Genomic DNA, 15470 nt, shown 5'->3' on the forward strand with positions numbered 1-15470 from the left:
CTAAAAATTCTTACTCATAGTTGCATTATCCAGTTGCAGCAGAACTATTAATGCAGTTATTTACCATTGTTGCAGTAATTATATATCACTATTCTACCAGAACTGCAGAAGTGTTCACTTCCTTGCCATGGACCACTCTACAATTCCACAACCAATATCCATTTTATCTTTATTGATATGATGTCAGCTGAAGAGTGAGCAGACAGTTCTAGAAATATCAGCCCTCAGCTTGCTGTAATCACTCATTTCTACTGTCAGGTTTCTCGAGTGACAGAGTAATGTCTTTGTAAATAGTTAATTCTTAACACCCTGATCTGCTCATTGACCACACAAAGTTACAGCTTTCTTTTAATCAGGCCATTTTCTGAGTAAATTTTAATGCAATATGAGACAGTAGAATAGGAATTTCCGGCTGTAATCATGGATCAAGATGGGTGGATTCTGTTGCTTTGCTGAAGATCTGCCAGTAGATTTAGTCTTTGAGTCTGAATGCTTTTAGCTATGATTTAGGCTCCATTTATCATCATTGAAATATTTTTGCAAAAGGCCTGAGCTGAGCATTTAGCTTTTGATGGCAAATTTTGTTCTCAATTACACTTAAGGTAACTAATGTGACTTCAGATGTGTGAAAGAGAGCAATTAACCAGCCTTAATGATTTACACTTATCTAAATGGTGATTTAAAAACTCTTGTATTTATAAACACCCTTGAGATGTCCTATTGTACAGTTATCAGAAGGGTAGATAATGGTTATCTTTGAGTCACACTGATTTTAGTTACAGAGAGTTATGCTGAGATACACACAAAGCAGCAAATTTTTTGTGTTAGAGAACAAATTAAATATATAAGGAAACCACAGTGTATATATTAATTTTTTACCACTTAGCAGCATATGAATAGTTTAATCTTAAATGAAGGTTCCAGAGCATTAAGGAAAAGCACCTTTTGAAGTTGGGAAATATATATTAACTCGTATTTCTTGCAAGAAATTACACCTACATCTAAGTTTTCCCTTCAGCTACATGATGCTTAGGAGAGACTGCAGAGCATCTTCCATTGAGAGGTGACTCTTCTCCCTTAAAATACAGACTGCAAACAGACACCTCAGTTCCAGTCTGTCTCACACTTTTGAATCAACTCACATTTGTGATGTGCAGTTTCTGAATGACGTAGTCTGGACATGTTTTACTTTCATGGATCTTCACAATGATGTCTCCATATGTTGCAGTTCCATTCTCCATTGATGGCCAGTACTGGGCACATTTGTTCTATGAAGACATGAAGTTAAGTAAGCAGCCCAACAGTGAAGTGGCAGAGAACTGAGAACTAGAAAAAAGCCTAATTTAAAGTAGATGGCAACTCTGTATAGCTTTTCCAACTTTTCAATTCCAAATATCCAACAACTCTGGTTTCTGACCTGAAATTTATTATCATGGAATTTAACTTCAGATTAAATTCAGGTAGTGGGGGAAAAAATCCTGTACACTAGTTGAAAGAATGAAGAGTGACTGCTGCTGTTGCCTGATGGCTGAAGAAATGTTTGTAGCTACTTTCATGCTTTCCTTTTCAGTCTTGAGCAGCAACAAGGGCTGCTGTTTCTGCCTGCCTATAACATCAGCTTGGCTGTGCTGTACATCTGCAGGCTGTCAACATCTTTAACTGCAGCTAAAACCACAGTTCCCCTTCCCCTTGCTGTACCTGGAATAAGGAACAAAAGCAAGCCAAAAGCACCCAGCCTTCCACTTAAATAAAGGCATTGGAAGAAAAATATTCTTTCTAGGATCTACTGAGGACACTGCCAGGATATCAGAATAGACAGGAGAAAAACAGAAACCATACTTTTTTTGACAGGTCTATGAGAAGCTAAAGTTCTACCTTGAGCCCTTTTCTGGGTTAAGTAGCTGTAATTTGGAAGCTTACCCTCTGCTACTTACTGCTGTGACTAAAGTGGTATTTTCAGATAAGACTGGTAATTCATAAGGCAAAACTGCTTTGGCATGCTTTCTAACACAAGTTCTGCCACAATGAGAGAACAGCAAAGAATGAAAAAAAAGCACTTAAGAAGAACATGTAATTCAGCACAGCACAGCAATTCATTCGGATTTCAGAAAAGAGAAGAATGGAAAGATAGAAGGAGGGAAGGATGGATATATCTCACCCTCTTTCCTTCCTCACAGCGAGTCACCATGACAATAATAGTGGCCTTCTGTTCCCAGATCATCCTCCAGAAATCATCTGTGGTTTCATCCTTGGGGCCTAGAAGGAGACAATTTAAGGGACTTTTTCAGAGTACAGCCACATGAAAATACACCTGCCTGCTTGACATGCTTAGCCATGCAATCTGAAGAGTTAACCAGACATCATGCAAGTAACAACCACACACTTGATTTCACTATGGCTGCTGCCATTAGGCTACAGCATTTTAAAACTCTCATCTGTATCTTTAGTGCACAGCTATGAAATCTGAAAACTTTTGGTGTAAAATTATACAACATGAGAAATCTGTCTTTGAAGTACAATTTATTGTCACAAAATTCCCTAAGCAAAAACTCATTGACAACTTCATCATATTAAATTTCATAATGTCAGATTTTCATTTTTCCTTTAAGCTTACTAATAGGATTTTACTACTCTAACAAAAATGGGTGAATAAAGAAAGCATTTTCTTTTAAGGTTATAAATTACCTTGTGCAGCAATGTATTTTCTTGGTTCTTTGAAGCCCTGCAAAAAGAACATTGTTATTAACTTTTAGAAAGAAAGTATGAACAATCTAAAAGATCTGCAACCTTAAAAATAAATTCAATATGCAACAATTCAATAATACCAAATACATTACTAAGGTGAAAGCAACCCCAGTGGAAATCCTCCAAGGTATTGATGCTTTAAATGCACAGACTAAAGGATTTCTTCCATAGTGTCTAAGACTTTATTTAAGTAAAAGTCACTCACATCAATATAACTTGCATTGATATAGTCTGATCCTGGATCTCCTGGCATCTCTGAGAGCTCAACACGGTTATGGTCATCTGTTTAAATCATTTAAACCAAAATAATTATATTATCTCAAGGCAATGAGAAATCAAACATTTATAAAACATGTCAAAATTGTTACAAATACTCACATGGCAGAATATCAATGTAACGATTTTTGTTCTGATTATGGCTCTTTTTGGCCTCCTTTATAGAAAATTTACTGAAAACTCTAGGAATACTCTGTAAAATAAAAAACCTATTTTATTAGTTAAGCCTAGATTTAAAACAGCTTTTACTTACAGTCAAATGAATATGGAAATATTTCAGCATTACTGAATCTGGAAGGTAACATTATACTTCATAAGATATTACTTCATATATTTCTTATATCTAAAGTTAAAAAATTCTTAGTTAGTATATATCTCCACATTTACATATTATTTATATCCTCATGGCTATGCAGTAAAACAAAATTTAAAAATATGTATTAAAAGGTACTTTAGGATGAGAGGTACTTAGACTGAATAATTTCTACTTCTGCTGAAGAACATCAGGAAAAAGAATTATTTTCATCTTAAAATGGGGAAGAGACTAGTAGCAAAATTAACTGAGAACTATTTGACCTTCGATGAGAATTCACTCAATTTTCTAGATTATTTATTTATTTATTTCTAACTAGTGCACATAATCAAACATGCTCCTGGATGGAATTCTTCCAACCACTGGATAAAAACCTGTGGTATATTTTGAGTGAAGGGCAAACCTGAAATTCTTCCAAGAAGAGCCTTCCTTCATCTGCAATCTTCCTCTTGTATGTGTCCAGTAATAGCTCTGAGGGTATTGGCTCTATGTTGAGAAGTTGCTTGTCATCATCTTTAACTGTGTAAATAAGTCAAGTGTTTGTTGTTGAAAATGTAAATCACACTTCAGTAAATATGAATCTAAAACTGCCAGATAAATTAACAAAAGAACTTAACTCTTTCTTTTGACTTGGTGTATTTATTTTTATAAAACTGCTGTTGCCCAAGCCAGCTGTGAGCAAACAGGCTATGGGAATAAGAGAACTATTCCAGCTCTGCTGCCTGACTGGAGACACCACTGGAGGAGGCCAGGTGCAGGGACATCACGTGAATACTTCTGCATGTGGTGACTGTCACACTCAGGGCACAGCAACTCCTCAACACCCACAGAGTTACACAGCCTTCCTTCTGCTTCAGCTCTGCTCAGTTATTGTCAGTGATCAAAATATAACAACATGTATCACCTAACTTTCCAGATTTTCTCCAATTTATGCTCTGAGTTGCAATAATGTGCAACATCTTCTTGAATGATAAAATAACAATTGAGTAAGTTTTAACACCTCTTACTAGACATATATTAATTTTTCATTTACATTGAAAAGTTGTATTTTTTGGTAACTGTGTATCTAAGCAAATGGATTTGAATTTCAACACAGTCCTACTGCCTATTTAATATAGGTAGTTTCTGTGAATTTTAGTGTACTAAATTATTTTTTTCTTGAAGCTTTCTGGTATTAACTGGTCCTGTCTTCCTTCACAGGCTTTGAAATCTTGTGCAAAAAGGTGCATAAAATTTTCAGTCTTTGCGTTTTGAAAGCTTTCAGAATTTTTCAGTGAAAAATAACTGGCTAATGTTCAGTCTCTTGGGAAAAAGGTGCACGGAAAATGGAAAACTTGTTTTAAAGTGGATTTCATTCTGGACTTATTCTCAGTGTTAAACACATGACAAATCTTGTATGGGATAACTATAACTGAGTTTTTAATTGAATGACAAATAGAAATTTTCAAACACTGATGAACTTTCAGATCACCCAAATATAAATACTTCTTCTATGTATTTACCGAAGTATTTTTGCCCACCAAATAAGCTGCTATCATGTTAATATCTGTAATCTCTGTATACAACCTAGAATGCAAATAACTCAAGGTGGTAGCAAGACCTAATTTTATTTCCATTTGTTAAATGGAAAAAAATATAAATTGCTGAATATATAAAGATACTCACCTGCAACAAGGTTCACGCCTTCAGAAGAATTGCTGTAAGAAGCAGAAGAACCTGTAAATGCTTTGACCAGTAAGATATATACATAAGTTAAATAAAATCACCAGGGCTGTTTTTAGCCAGCAGCCTGCATTACAAGCTGTCTGTGAAACAAGAGTGCTACCCCTAGGATCATGCAGAGGTGGTTGGGATCCTTGTCTTCCTGCCCTCCTGCCCTGAGGCAGAGAAACAAGGTGGCCATCAAAAAGCTTTAGTGCCTGCATGATTTTGGCCATCTCACCTACAAGAAACATGTATTTAATTTCTTCACTGGAGTGACTGCTCACAACATCTTCTCTTCTCTTGCTAGTGACAGAAAACTAACACATACATAAAATATAAGTTTAAATGCTAAGTAGCCAAGAACAAGTCAGGCTTTCTGGAGCTGTACAAGCAAAAATTAGTTTGGCTTCCCTAAACATAAAAGATTGTGTTTGAGCAAAAGCAGCTTCCTGTCCCCCTAAGGGGAAGAGTAGGGAAGGGAAAGGGGCTGGAAGAGTCACCAAGTCCTGCTGCTGCCAGAGGGCTGAGAGGTTGCAGAGGAAATTGCCCCAACTGCTGTGTCTGCAGCCAGTGCCCCCTCAGGAGAGCAGCAGTCAGCCTGGTTTGCAGGGCTGTGCCATCCTTCCATTGCCATCCTCTGTCCTACAGAGCTGCTGAGCCTTTACTGAGAGATTTCTGTAATAAGCAACACCTCCCTGAGATACAGTTTAGGATGAACAAGCATTTAAAAGGGTTCTGAGAAAGCGTGGATTATTTTCATTACTTTTGATTTAAATCACAAAGGAAATGTTTTCCAGATATTTCTGATTTTTTTTTCAGAAAACTAGAGACAAGTCATTTTGTTCTGTGCCTTGAACAAGGGTAGAGCAGAGAGATTTTAAATTTATTTCACTATATTTGTTAGACAAACACCAAAAAATTAGCTTCTTTTAAAAGGATTTAAAGGTAAAAGATGATATCTTTTCTCAGGATTAATGAAACATCAAACTTGTAACATTTTGCCACTACCCACTGGGAAATTTTGTGGAAAACCAAAAGCCCCATCCCATCCCCCTTCCATTTATGTAAGAGAGGGAGACAAACATGAAGCTTACCCCAGCTTTCTTTTGTGAAGATCATAGATTTTGTACAAAACCAGTAGTAAAGCAATTACAGTCACAATGATCAGGAATGCCAAGAATATAATCAAGGCTCTTGAATTATCTACCAACAGAAAAAGAATACATTTATTACTTTAAAATTACGGTTAAGAAAAGAAACCTGTATACTCCCTAAGAACCAGGGCTCATCAATTTTGGGTTTGGGGTCTTTTTAGAGAAAAATCTTAATAGGTTTGAGGTTGCTATGCCAAAGTAGAGGGGATTTTGTTTTCATTAAGAAATATGTTTTCCCTTAAATTCTCCATGTCCACCTGTCAAAATGCTACAAGTCACTGGTCCAGCATTACTGTGTTTGTCTCCTGCTGTGTGTGACCTGCAGCTCTCAGTTGCTCCTGATCTATAAATTGGGAACCTCTGCCAAGTCACAGATGTTCAGCTCCTGAAATGCAGGATCTGAACACAGGAAAATAATCCTAAAGTGAATAATGCCAGTTAGAGAAATTAATTTCTAGTTGCATTTGACTGTTTCCTGAAGAAACCACAGCTGTGTAATAATTCTGAGTTATGATTAATGACTTGTCAACATGATCTGTTACATTAATACTGAATGAAGATATTTTTCAAATGCAGATCAAATATTAACTATAAAACAGGAAGTTTGGATTTTTAATTAGAAACAATTTAACAATTTACATTGTTTATATTATGTTAAAATCTAAAGGTATTTATATTATGGTAAAATCTAAGGGTAAAGGTGCTGTACATATTTACTTACATCTGGTTTTTATACTCTCCGATATATGTGTCCCATTATATTTTCCATTAGACACAAAGATCTGTATGAAATGGGTGACAATAATAGAGATGTTCAGAGATGACAAGTAAAAATTTCTACATACAATTCTTTAAAAATAAAGCACAATGTATTTTTGAAATCCATCCATCTATTGAGAACACCATTGACAGCAGTCTGCTGTCAATCTCTGCATTGACACTTATAGTGCAGCTCAAGTTTCTACCCAAGTTACAGCAAGATCTGGATTCAAAAATATGGAGATGACAGAAAAAAGAATGTAGAAAAATAGGAAACACACTTGAGAAAATAAAAAACAAATGCATCTCAAAGTAAAATCAATTTTATCTTTTATTAAGCCTCTCAAGTCTGAAAAATAACCATGCAATATATAAAAATCCCATTGTTGCAACAGTAAATATACAAATAGTCCACTGAATTTGATGTTTGTAGTACAAATTTATGCATGGGAAAGTAATTAATAGAAGTTTAATTAAATAAGGTGTTTTCTTGCATCATTAACTTTTGGATACTTTAAAAGGCGTTAAAACAATAACTTTGTTTTGCTGTGTTTATGTTATGTCATATATTTAATATTTATTCATTCTTTTAAATTTCCTTAATAGAAATTCCTATCAGATCTAAAACACAGCTTGCAGTCAAATATTTCACACTAGTTTTTTTTCCTCTTGAGTCTTCTATAACTTGTCCAGAGCCCTTTCATTACCAGCTAAGCCCATAAGGCTTTCTCTGATTTTTGGGTAAGAATGAAGAAAAATAAGCACAAAGCAGAAGCCAGGATTTAGAGGGGCAGAAGCAAATTCCTCGTGTAAGGAAAAGTGCTCACTGAAAGTGGTGGACAAAAGCCTTAAATGGCACAGAGGTCCTGTGCTACTGGGACAATGCAAGGATCTTTTGCTTCTACAGGGCCTGATTTTTATTTTCCAACTATAAAGCTCTCTGAGCAGAATCTGTTGGGAGAATACTGACAAAATATTGAAATCAAACTGAGACTACTCAAGTTCTCTGATATTGCATTTCTTCAGGTAAAAACACAGAAGCAGGAAAAGACTGTAGGGAATAAGCAAATCTGCATCCTAAAAGTGGTAAAACTCCATCACTCTTACTGGTTACTTTCTTGCCTAATCTTCACTGAGAGGAGCTATCAGGATATAAGAAATATCTCTATTGGCCATATTAAGGGAATCCCACAAGACCATTGGTTTTGCAGGCAACCCTAAAAGGGTGAAATGCCTGACAGAAAATTGCAGGAAGCCTTCAGGAAAGTGAAGTGTGTAAATAGAGGATGATCTATTTTGTATGGACACAAGAACTGGCTTGTAAGAGGTTGATGTAAAGACATGCAAAAGGATCTGAACAGTTTTGCACTAATTATTCCCCAAAGAACCAAAATTCTTCATTCATTAAATGGAATATGTTTGAAAAACTAAAATATCAGTCATACTCCAGAAACTATTTTAATCTTACAGAAACCCCAATCTTCTCTCTGAGCCTAGTACAACCCACTCTGCTTGCATTTTTCTTGCTGTTAGAACCTGTGTGGAATAACACACCAGGGAGTGCTTGATAGATTAGGCATATATGCATTTTAGTTCTACAATAATAATTACTTTTTTACACCTGAAGCCTACAGATTATAAATTGATTCATCTGCCACCTTATCTGCCTTTTTTCCTAAAATCAAGCATAATATGCTTAAACAATTAAAATGCAGCAATATTTTATATATTTTAATACAATAAACTAACTTACCTTAAATTCATATTTTGTCAAGTAAAAGAGATTTTCTTTTTTAAATTTACATTTTGTTTGTCTTTCAGTTTTTTCATCATAATCCCAAGATAAATAAAATATTGTTTCTGGTCCAAATTCTTTCTGTTTTTCGCATGTAATCAGGACAGCATTATCAGCTGTCAATGCTGCTTTAACATTCGTCACTTTTTCTGGTACTGTAGACAAGAAAAAGGGTTACTTGGCCTATCCTCATCATTTCAAACCCAACATTTCAAGCTGTATGTGCTTGTCTGTTTCTTGTCTTCTCTCGAGAACTTAACATATTTTCTTCCTTAAAAATTTTAGTCCCAATTTAACAAGATTAGTAAAATCAATTTTGACTTAACCATAGGCTTATCTAAGATGGAAAAGGTGGGAAGTGGAACTGAAAAGGCTCTACTGACATTCAGACTGCAAAAATGCTATGATGGCAAATCTCTGTTACATCTGACATCACTTCCTCATTCGAGGAACATGGGGCAACAGACAAGTTCTCCATGTGAATATTCATTTCAAAACTATTGTAAATTAAATTTTCTCCTAGGAGTCACTAGTATATTCTAATATTTGGAATAGTGTCCTTACATTTAAGTCTGGCCTAAAGCCACAAAACCTTTTCAATGATACAGAATCTGTTAAATCTAATCTGTGGTTTCCAACTGTATGCTGCAGGTAATGTTGCAGGTTTCAGATTGAGGGGCACAGCCAAGTGACCTTTCACTGAGAGCTGATAAAACCTTTCAAGTAAATTCAAAGTAAATGAGGCAGCCTGCGTAATGCAGTAGCCATATCTCAGCAGCCATATCTCAGTAGAACACCATGGAAATTTTAAATTTTCTACAAAATCATGTCAACTTCCAAAACAGCATATTAAAAAAAAAAAAAAAAAACAGAAAAAAAAAAAGAAAAAAAAAAGAAAAAAAAAAAAGAGAGGCAGCTGCTTTTTTTCTTCATATGAAGAGCTAAGACCTGTAAGGCTTTATATGCAGATCAAATATCCCAGGGGAGGAGTGGCAGGATATTTGACTTGGCTGAGTGTGAGATTACATCATAGCTGATCATTTTTATCTACAGGGCAGATCTGTTAGATTCCTATTCCATATGCTGCTCAAAGAGCCGTGACAAGGAGAAAGTGAATGTTTCTGGAGGCAATGTGTTTGCTGAAGATTAAAACATCTTTTCTAAAATGATAGGGGTTTTCCTACTTCCAAGGATTGTGTTCTACTGATACATTCTTCAGTTCAAGAAGCCATAAAAATCTTCCATTTCCTGCTTGACTTCTTATTGACTGTTGTGACAGTTGGAGAAGATCTAATTAACACCATTAATTCATGATGGAACTCGTTATTTTCTCAAAAAAAAAAAAAGGGAAATGAGGTTGTTTGCACATCCATAAACTTGTATTGTAGACTTTAATCTTCACCTGACTTATTAAAATTAGTAGAACCCAGAAAGTGAGGGCATCAAAAGATATGCTCAAACTGGATTTTCGTAGAGAAAAGAACCATGATCATGCTTCTATCAGGGTTGCATAAAAATTAAAGCCATATTTAAATTTGTATTACAGTTAAGTCTCAGATCAACCTGTTTATATTTACAAGTAAATTAATTTACCTGCCATTTTTTTTTTGGTGGAGCTTCAGGTTACAATTCTCATCCTTGTACTATACTTTTGAAAGGACAGCCCCAAAAAGATGCACAGACCTTTCTGTCAGCAGAAGGGTTGGCACACATTTTTTCATTTTTAACCTAATGTTGGAAGCTGTGTACAGGTACATCCAAACTGACATCCATTACAGAGGAACAGTGTTGGTGTAGCCTGGGTCTGCTTCAAGCAAACAGGTAACTACACAACAGAAGGTACAAGCTGCACATCTTTGTAGCTTTCATGCCACAAAGAAAAAAACAAACTTTTTCATTCTCTTTTTAATTCGATTTTTTTCTTTATATTGGGACATAATGCTTCCTAAAAACTTCACAAGAATTTCAAGTTAATGAAATCTTCTTTTTAAAATTTTATATATAATATATGAAAAATACAATATAATATGAATAAAACATAATATGAAGCGCATAATTTAAAAATAGATCAACATTAAGTAATTTTAAAAGGGACGCTATGATATGAAAGTCAGTACAATTATTTTAATGTTAATCAGTCTCTTGGTTAATGGTGATATCACGTATAAAATATAACGAACTACACTAGGAAAGTACAAATTCTTTGTGTTAGTGTCAGGCTAGGTCATAACAGTTAGCCAACAGATTTACCTCCTTCTGCTGTTCTAAATTTATAGCTTCTACTGCTGCCTAGAAGCAGATCACGTCTTCTGTTGAATGTATATGGAATCACACGTACAGAACCGTTGGTATAAGGCGTGAAATTATCGCATTTAAACTGAGTTGTGCTGATATTTGCACGACAAACATCTGCAAAATGAAATTAATGAAATTAATGAAATCTATGTTAGGAGCACAGGAACTCTTATACTTTATCAGACCTACCTGAAACCATTGTCATGTGTATTTCTGTTTTAATTACCTTAATCTGGTTGTGCTGCTTTGCTTACTAATGCTAAGTGAAGGCTGAGGAAGAGGAGGAAATACATAAATATATAGAGAGTATTTACATATAAAGAGTACATTCAGCCTGGGAAGGGGGAAAAAGGGAGGTATCACTGCACAGTGAGCAGGTTTATCCTGGTGTGATGCCAGAGATACTGTGGTAGACCTGCCTTCAGGGGTGGCAAACAGCAGAAGAAAGGAATTGCATGAGACACAACATGAGCAAAGCTCCTGCCCAGCCTGCAGCTGGGCTTTGGTCGTGTGGGAAGCTGGGGAGCCATGGTCTTTCCATGCTCCCTTCTGCCTGCTTGTCACGCGACCTCCCTGCCTCCACACATCTCCTCCATCTCTAACACTGGCCAAGCATAACCAACCATAGAAACTGGCTCATGGGGCTGCCACCCTTTTGGGTTATAGTCAAATGTGGGGCATGGAGAATGGGAAAGATGATTTGTATCAGAGGAGCACAGGAGCATGACAGCCTTTGGCTCCTGTGGCAGCCCAGGTTTATATAACCTGTGGTACATGAACAGAAAGGCTGAACTAAGCCTAGAGGATGAATCAAGTCAGGACTAGCTTAAACCTGATACATATTTATTATTATCAGGCTGTTCATATTAAAAACCTCATTTTCCAGTCCTTGTTTTGAAGAAAAGCTTGCATCTGGAGAACATCTTCCCAGTAAAATGGATACAAATTTATTCATTGAAATGCAAAGTGGCCTACACTAGCATATTGGAAAGGAGTGGCCATTTAGCAGAAGACAATCCCTTGGCTATGCCTATCCAAACATGTTTATGTCTAACTGCCATATGTTTATACCAACTGAAGGGTGACAGGGTCATGTCCTGACATGGTAAACTGAATAATCTCAACTGAAAGGTCAACTGGAACAACCTCAAAGGAAGGAAATGTTAACTTTTGTCTAAAAAAACAAATTCTAGTGTTAAGAGATTCCAATAGGACTTGGCAGTGCATTATGCTTGGTGCTCTGTAACTATATACATATACTGAATTGTTTACTTACTTTCGTCTCCGACAAAGAAATACACCAAGTAGCCATCTATGGGACCCTTGGAAGTGTCCTTAGGTTTTGTCCATGTAGCTGTTACACTTGTGCTAGTACAGGATACATTATGGATTTCTGCTGCTTCTGGAACTATTGTAAAAGAACAGTAACAATAATTAGCAATAAATGAAAATAAAAGTATTCCTCTTTTTACCTATTTTTATTAATTAGATTAAATTTCATCTGACACTAAAGCAAGATACCAAAAACATATTTTTTGTACTCTATTTCAAGAAAGTATACATAAGTATAAACTGAGTATATGTACAAGCATCATATTACAGTAATTTCATACATTTAATTAATTCAGGACAAGGTGAATACAGCAACATTACATTTTACTAAAATTTTCCAATTTCTTCAAATCAAGAACTTAAGACTTGCTTCAGACTAGATCTGCACTTTTTGTGTGCACTTTTTACTGAGTGCATCTTCATTCATAATTCCTTATAGTTGGCCATGTTCTCACTGTCCAAAACATCAACAAAAAATAGTCACAGTCTCTGACAGAAGCAAAAAAAGGCTCAGACTGGAAGACTGAGAGGGTGACTGCAATCAAAGAACAACCACTAGAGCAGCAGACCAGGAAGGAGGAGCTGAAGGAAAAGCTGAGTTTGGCAGAGAATGCTGCTCAAAGTGTATCTTTAACCCCAGGAAGCCCAGGTAATGGGTTTCATAGTAGGGGCTCCCAGAAATACATGAAATGTAAAGCAAAAGTAAGCACTGCACTTACCACCATAGTCTGTTGTTACATTAATGATGATTTGTCTGCTAACATTCCTTTGATTAAAATGCATGTCTCCAGTGCAGTTGTACCTACGGTTTGGTGATAAATCTTTCAGCACTTCACAAATTAACTTTTCTTTTCCTAAAATCTGTGCAGAGCGTGAATCTGTAGACACAAGAAGAGCTTTATTTATATTTTTCACAATTCCAAAAGTATGTGGAACCATTTTCACCGAGATTTTCTCTACTATATTTATTCAATGTCATTTGTTGTAAATGATCATAATATTCCAAACAGAAAAATATACAGCCTGATCCAATGACTAGATTTATGGTTCTTACATACTAACTTAGTTTGCACAGATCTTTACTTTTCATCAGTAAAGGTGATGATTTGACTTTCTAAGGAAACAGCTTTCCTACAGAAATCAGAACACATCATGGGGAGTCTGGCAGAACCCTGGAATGGCTTCTCAGCTCTTCAGCTCCCTGAAGCAGGAAATCTCCAGCCCCAGACATTCATCATCCATTTTTCTGGGGTACATGAGGCCATTCAGCATCTATATCTGCCTGTCACACTAGGTGCCTTTGAGCCAGCATGTCCTCAGGCTGGCTGGCTCTGAGAGCAGGGCCTGGCCTCGCACTGTCCAGGAGCCCGTGCAGCCAGCGGCCAGGGCAGCCTGCCAGGGGTCAGCTCACAGCACACCCACAGACTGCAGCATTTCCAAACTGCTCAGCTGCCCTTCAGAAAACCAAACAGGACCTCAAAATCTCCAGAATTTGTGCAACTTGTGAAGATGGGAAACTCAGCATAAGAGTTCTCTGGGTGTGAACTTTCCCAGATCTGCACTGTGTGGGGATGTCCAACTGGCAGTCCCAGGAATTCTGAGCTGCCCTTCCCTCAGACTGGCACAATTAATTTAAATCTGCCAGTCTCTCAGTAAAAGACAACATCAGCAATGATTTTTTAAATAAATAAATAAATAAATAAATAAATAAATAACTCACTTCTAGAATACTTCAGAACTGTTCCATTGCAGTCAACAGTCACATCAGTACAGGAAAGTGTGCGATTCCAACAGAACTCAGCAGATGTGTTGGTTGTGGCCATGACTTGAAAAGGTTCTTTGACATCTGGAAAGGAAGAATGTTATGCATCATTGTGACATTGACTATACTAAGTCTTTAAATAACAGTTCATCTATATTTTTTGACTTGTTCTGCAATATGAAGACACAATCAGCATAGAATAATATACAAAGAATTTAATAAGAAATGGAAAGTAAAAATTGAATTCATGCGGTAAAGACACACAGGTACTCAAATAATAAATTAAAGTTTTAATCCAGACATTCAGCATAAACACTTTGAAGTGGTGGCTGGTCTTGCTGTTGTTTACCATACTGCATATGGCCAATGCAGTTAAAGTTCCCTTTTTTCTTCAGAATGAAAAAACTACAGTTTGTTTACATTATTCTTTAAGAACATACTGAGAAATTTTAATGTGCAACTTCAAAATAGCTTGCAAACCATGGACAAGATATGAAAACTTTCTGTCTGACTCTCTGAAAAGTGACAAGAATAGACAAAGAAACCTGGAGAAGCTGAATTACTGCATATTAAATAAACAAATAAATAAACAAACTACTAAACACCTTGTACACCTACCTTTTGGAACTTGTAAAGAAATCTCTTTTGAACACTTGTCAATTTTAGCTTTAACAGTATATATCCGGCATTTTGGAAGCTCTACTGAAGTGTTGATGGAACTCACAGTTATGTTTTCGTCACCCCCCAAAATAATATATTCTCTCTTGTCTTTTGTGGAAATATTCAGTGAAACTTCAGCCATATCATAGTTGTCCGTAATGTCTTTTACGTCTCCAAAAATATCTAAAAGAAAAGCCACAGTAAATGAAGGTGAAAAGACCAGAAGTGTTAAATAACTTTAATTTTACTTCTTCCAGAACTTGAAGACATTTTATATGCTAAAGATGCTAATCGATCCATTTAATTTTTTTACTGCTTTATCAGCTTTACAATTTCCTATATTTGAGTTTACTATTTGGTCATGTTTCAAGACTGAAGGAGAATAAGGGGTTTGGTTCTTACCACAATCTGCTTCAGGTACTACTTCTGCTGTGGTATTTTCTATAAGAAAAGAAAACAATGTGAAAGTCGGTCTTAACAGGTTGGGTATTTTTTTCATAGAGCATTGAAGAAGGGTTACCAATACTGGCCCAACCTCTTTGTTCAATATATTCAATATAAGTAAATGTATTTAGCACTCCTCTCACATTTGAAACAGGGAAGAAAACATCAGCTACACATAAGCCCATTCTTTAACTAGTTATTTTAGGGATCATGTGTCTTTCACAATTTTCC

General features: G+C 36.0%; 1 protein-coding gene across 2 annotated transcripts in view; it reads right to left on the reverse strand.

Annotated features, from left to right (window-relative positions):
* PTPRC (protein tyrosine phosphatase receptor type C) overlaps positions 1-15470 on the reverse strand; it is a 59383-nt gene that overhangs the window by 7483 nt on the left and 36430 nt on the right. For both annotated transcript variants that reach the window (XM_033068112.1, XM_033068113.1), the window contains 16 exons: positions 15198-15236; positions 14754-14978; positions 14094-14219; positions 13093-13251; positions 12318-12449; positions 10997-11155; positions 8705-8901; positions 6914-6974; positions 6133-6241; positions 5000-5031; positions 3738-3853; positions 3124-3214; positions 2951-3027; positions 2686-2722; positions 2159-2256; positions 1143-1268 (listed from right to left, as the gene is read on the reverse strand). In XM_033068112.1, the coding sequence (XP_032924003.1) occupies positions 1143-1268; positions 2159-2256; positions 2686-2722; positions 2951-3027; positions 3124-3214; positions 3738-3853; positions 5000-5031; positions 6133-6241; positions 6914-6974; positions 8705-8901; positions 10997-11155; positions 12318-12449; positions 13093-13251; positions 14094-14219; positions 14754-14978; positions 15198-15236 (1784 nt within the window). The remainder of the gene's footprint in view (positions 1-1142; positions 1269-2158; positions 2257-2685; positions 2723-2950; positions 3028-3123; positions 3215-3737; positions 3854-4999; positions 5032-6132; positions 6242-6913; positions 6975-8704; positions 8902-10996; positions 11156-12317; positions 12450-13092; positions 13252-14093; positions 14220-14753; positions 14979-15197; positions 15237-15470) is intronic.

The sequence above is a fragment of the Catharus ustulatus genome, chromosome 9 (genome assembly GCF_009819885.2).
Source record: "Catharus ustulatus isolate bCatUst1 chromosome 9, bCatUst1.pri.v2, whole genome shotgun sequence".
Taxonomy (NCBI): domain Eukaryota; kingdom Metazoa; phylum Chordata; class Aves; order Passeriformes; family Turdidae; genus Catharus; species Catharus ustulatus.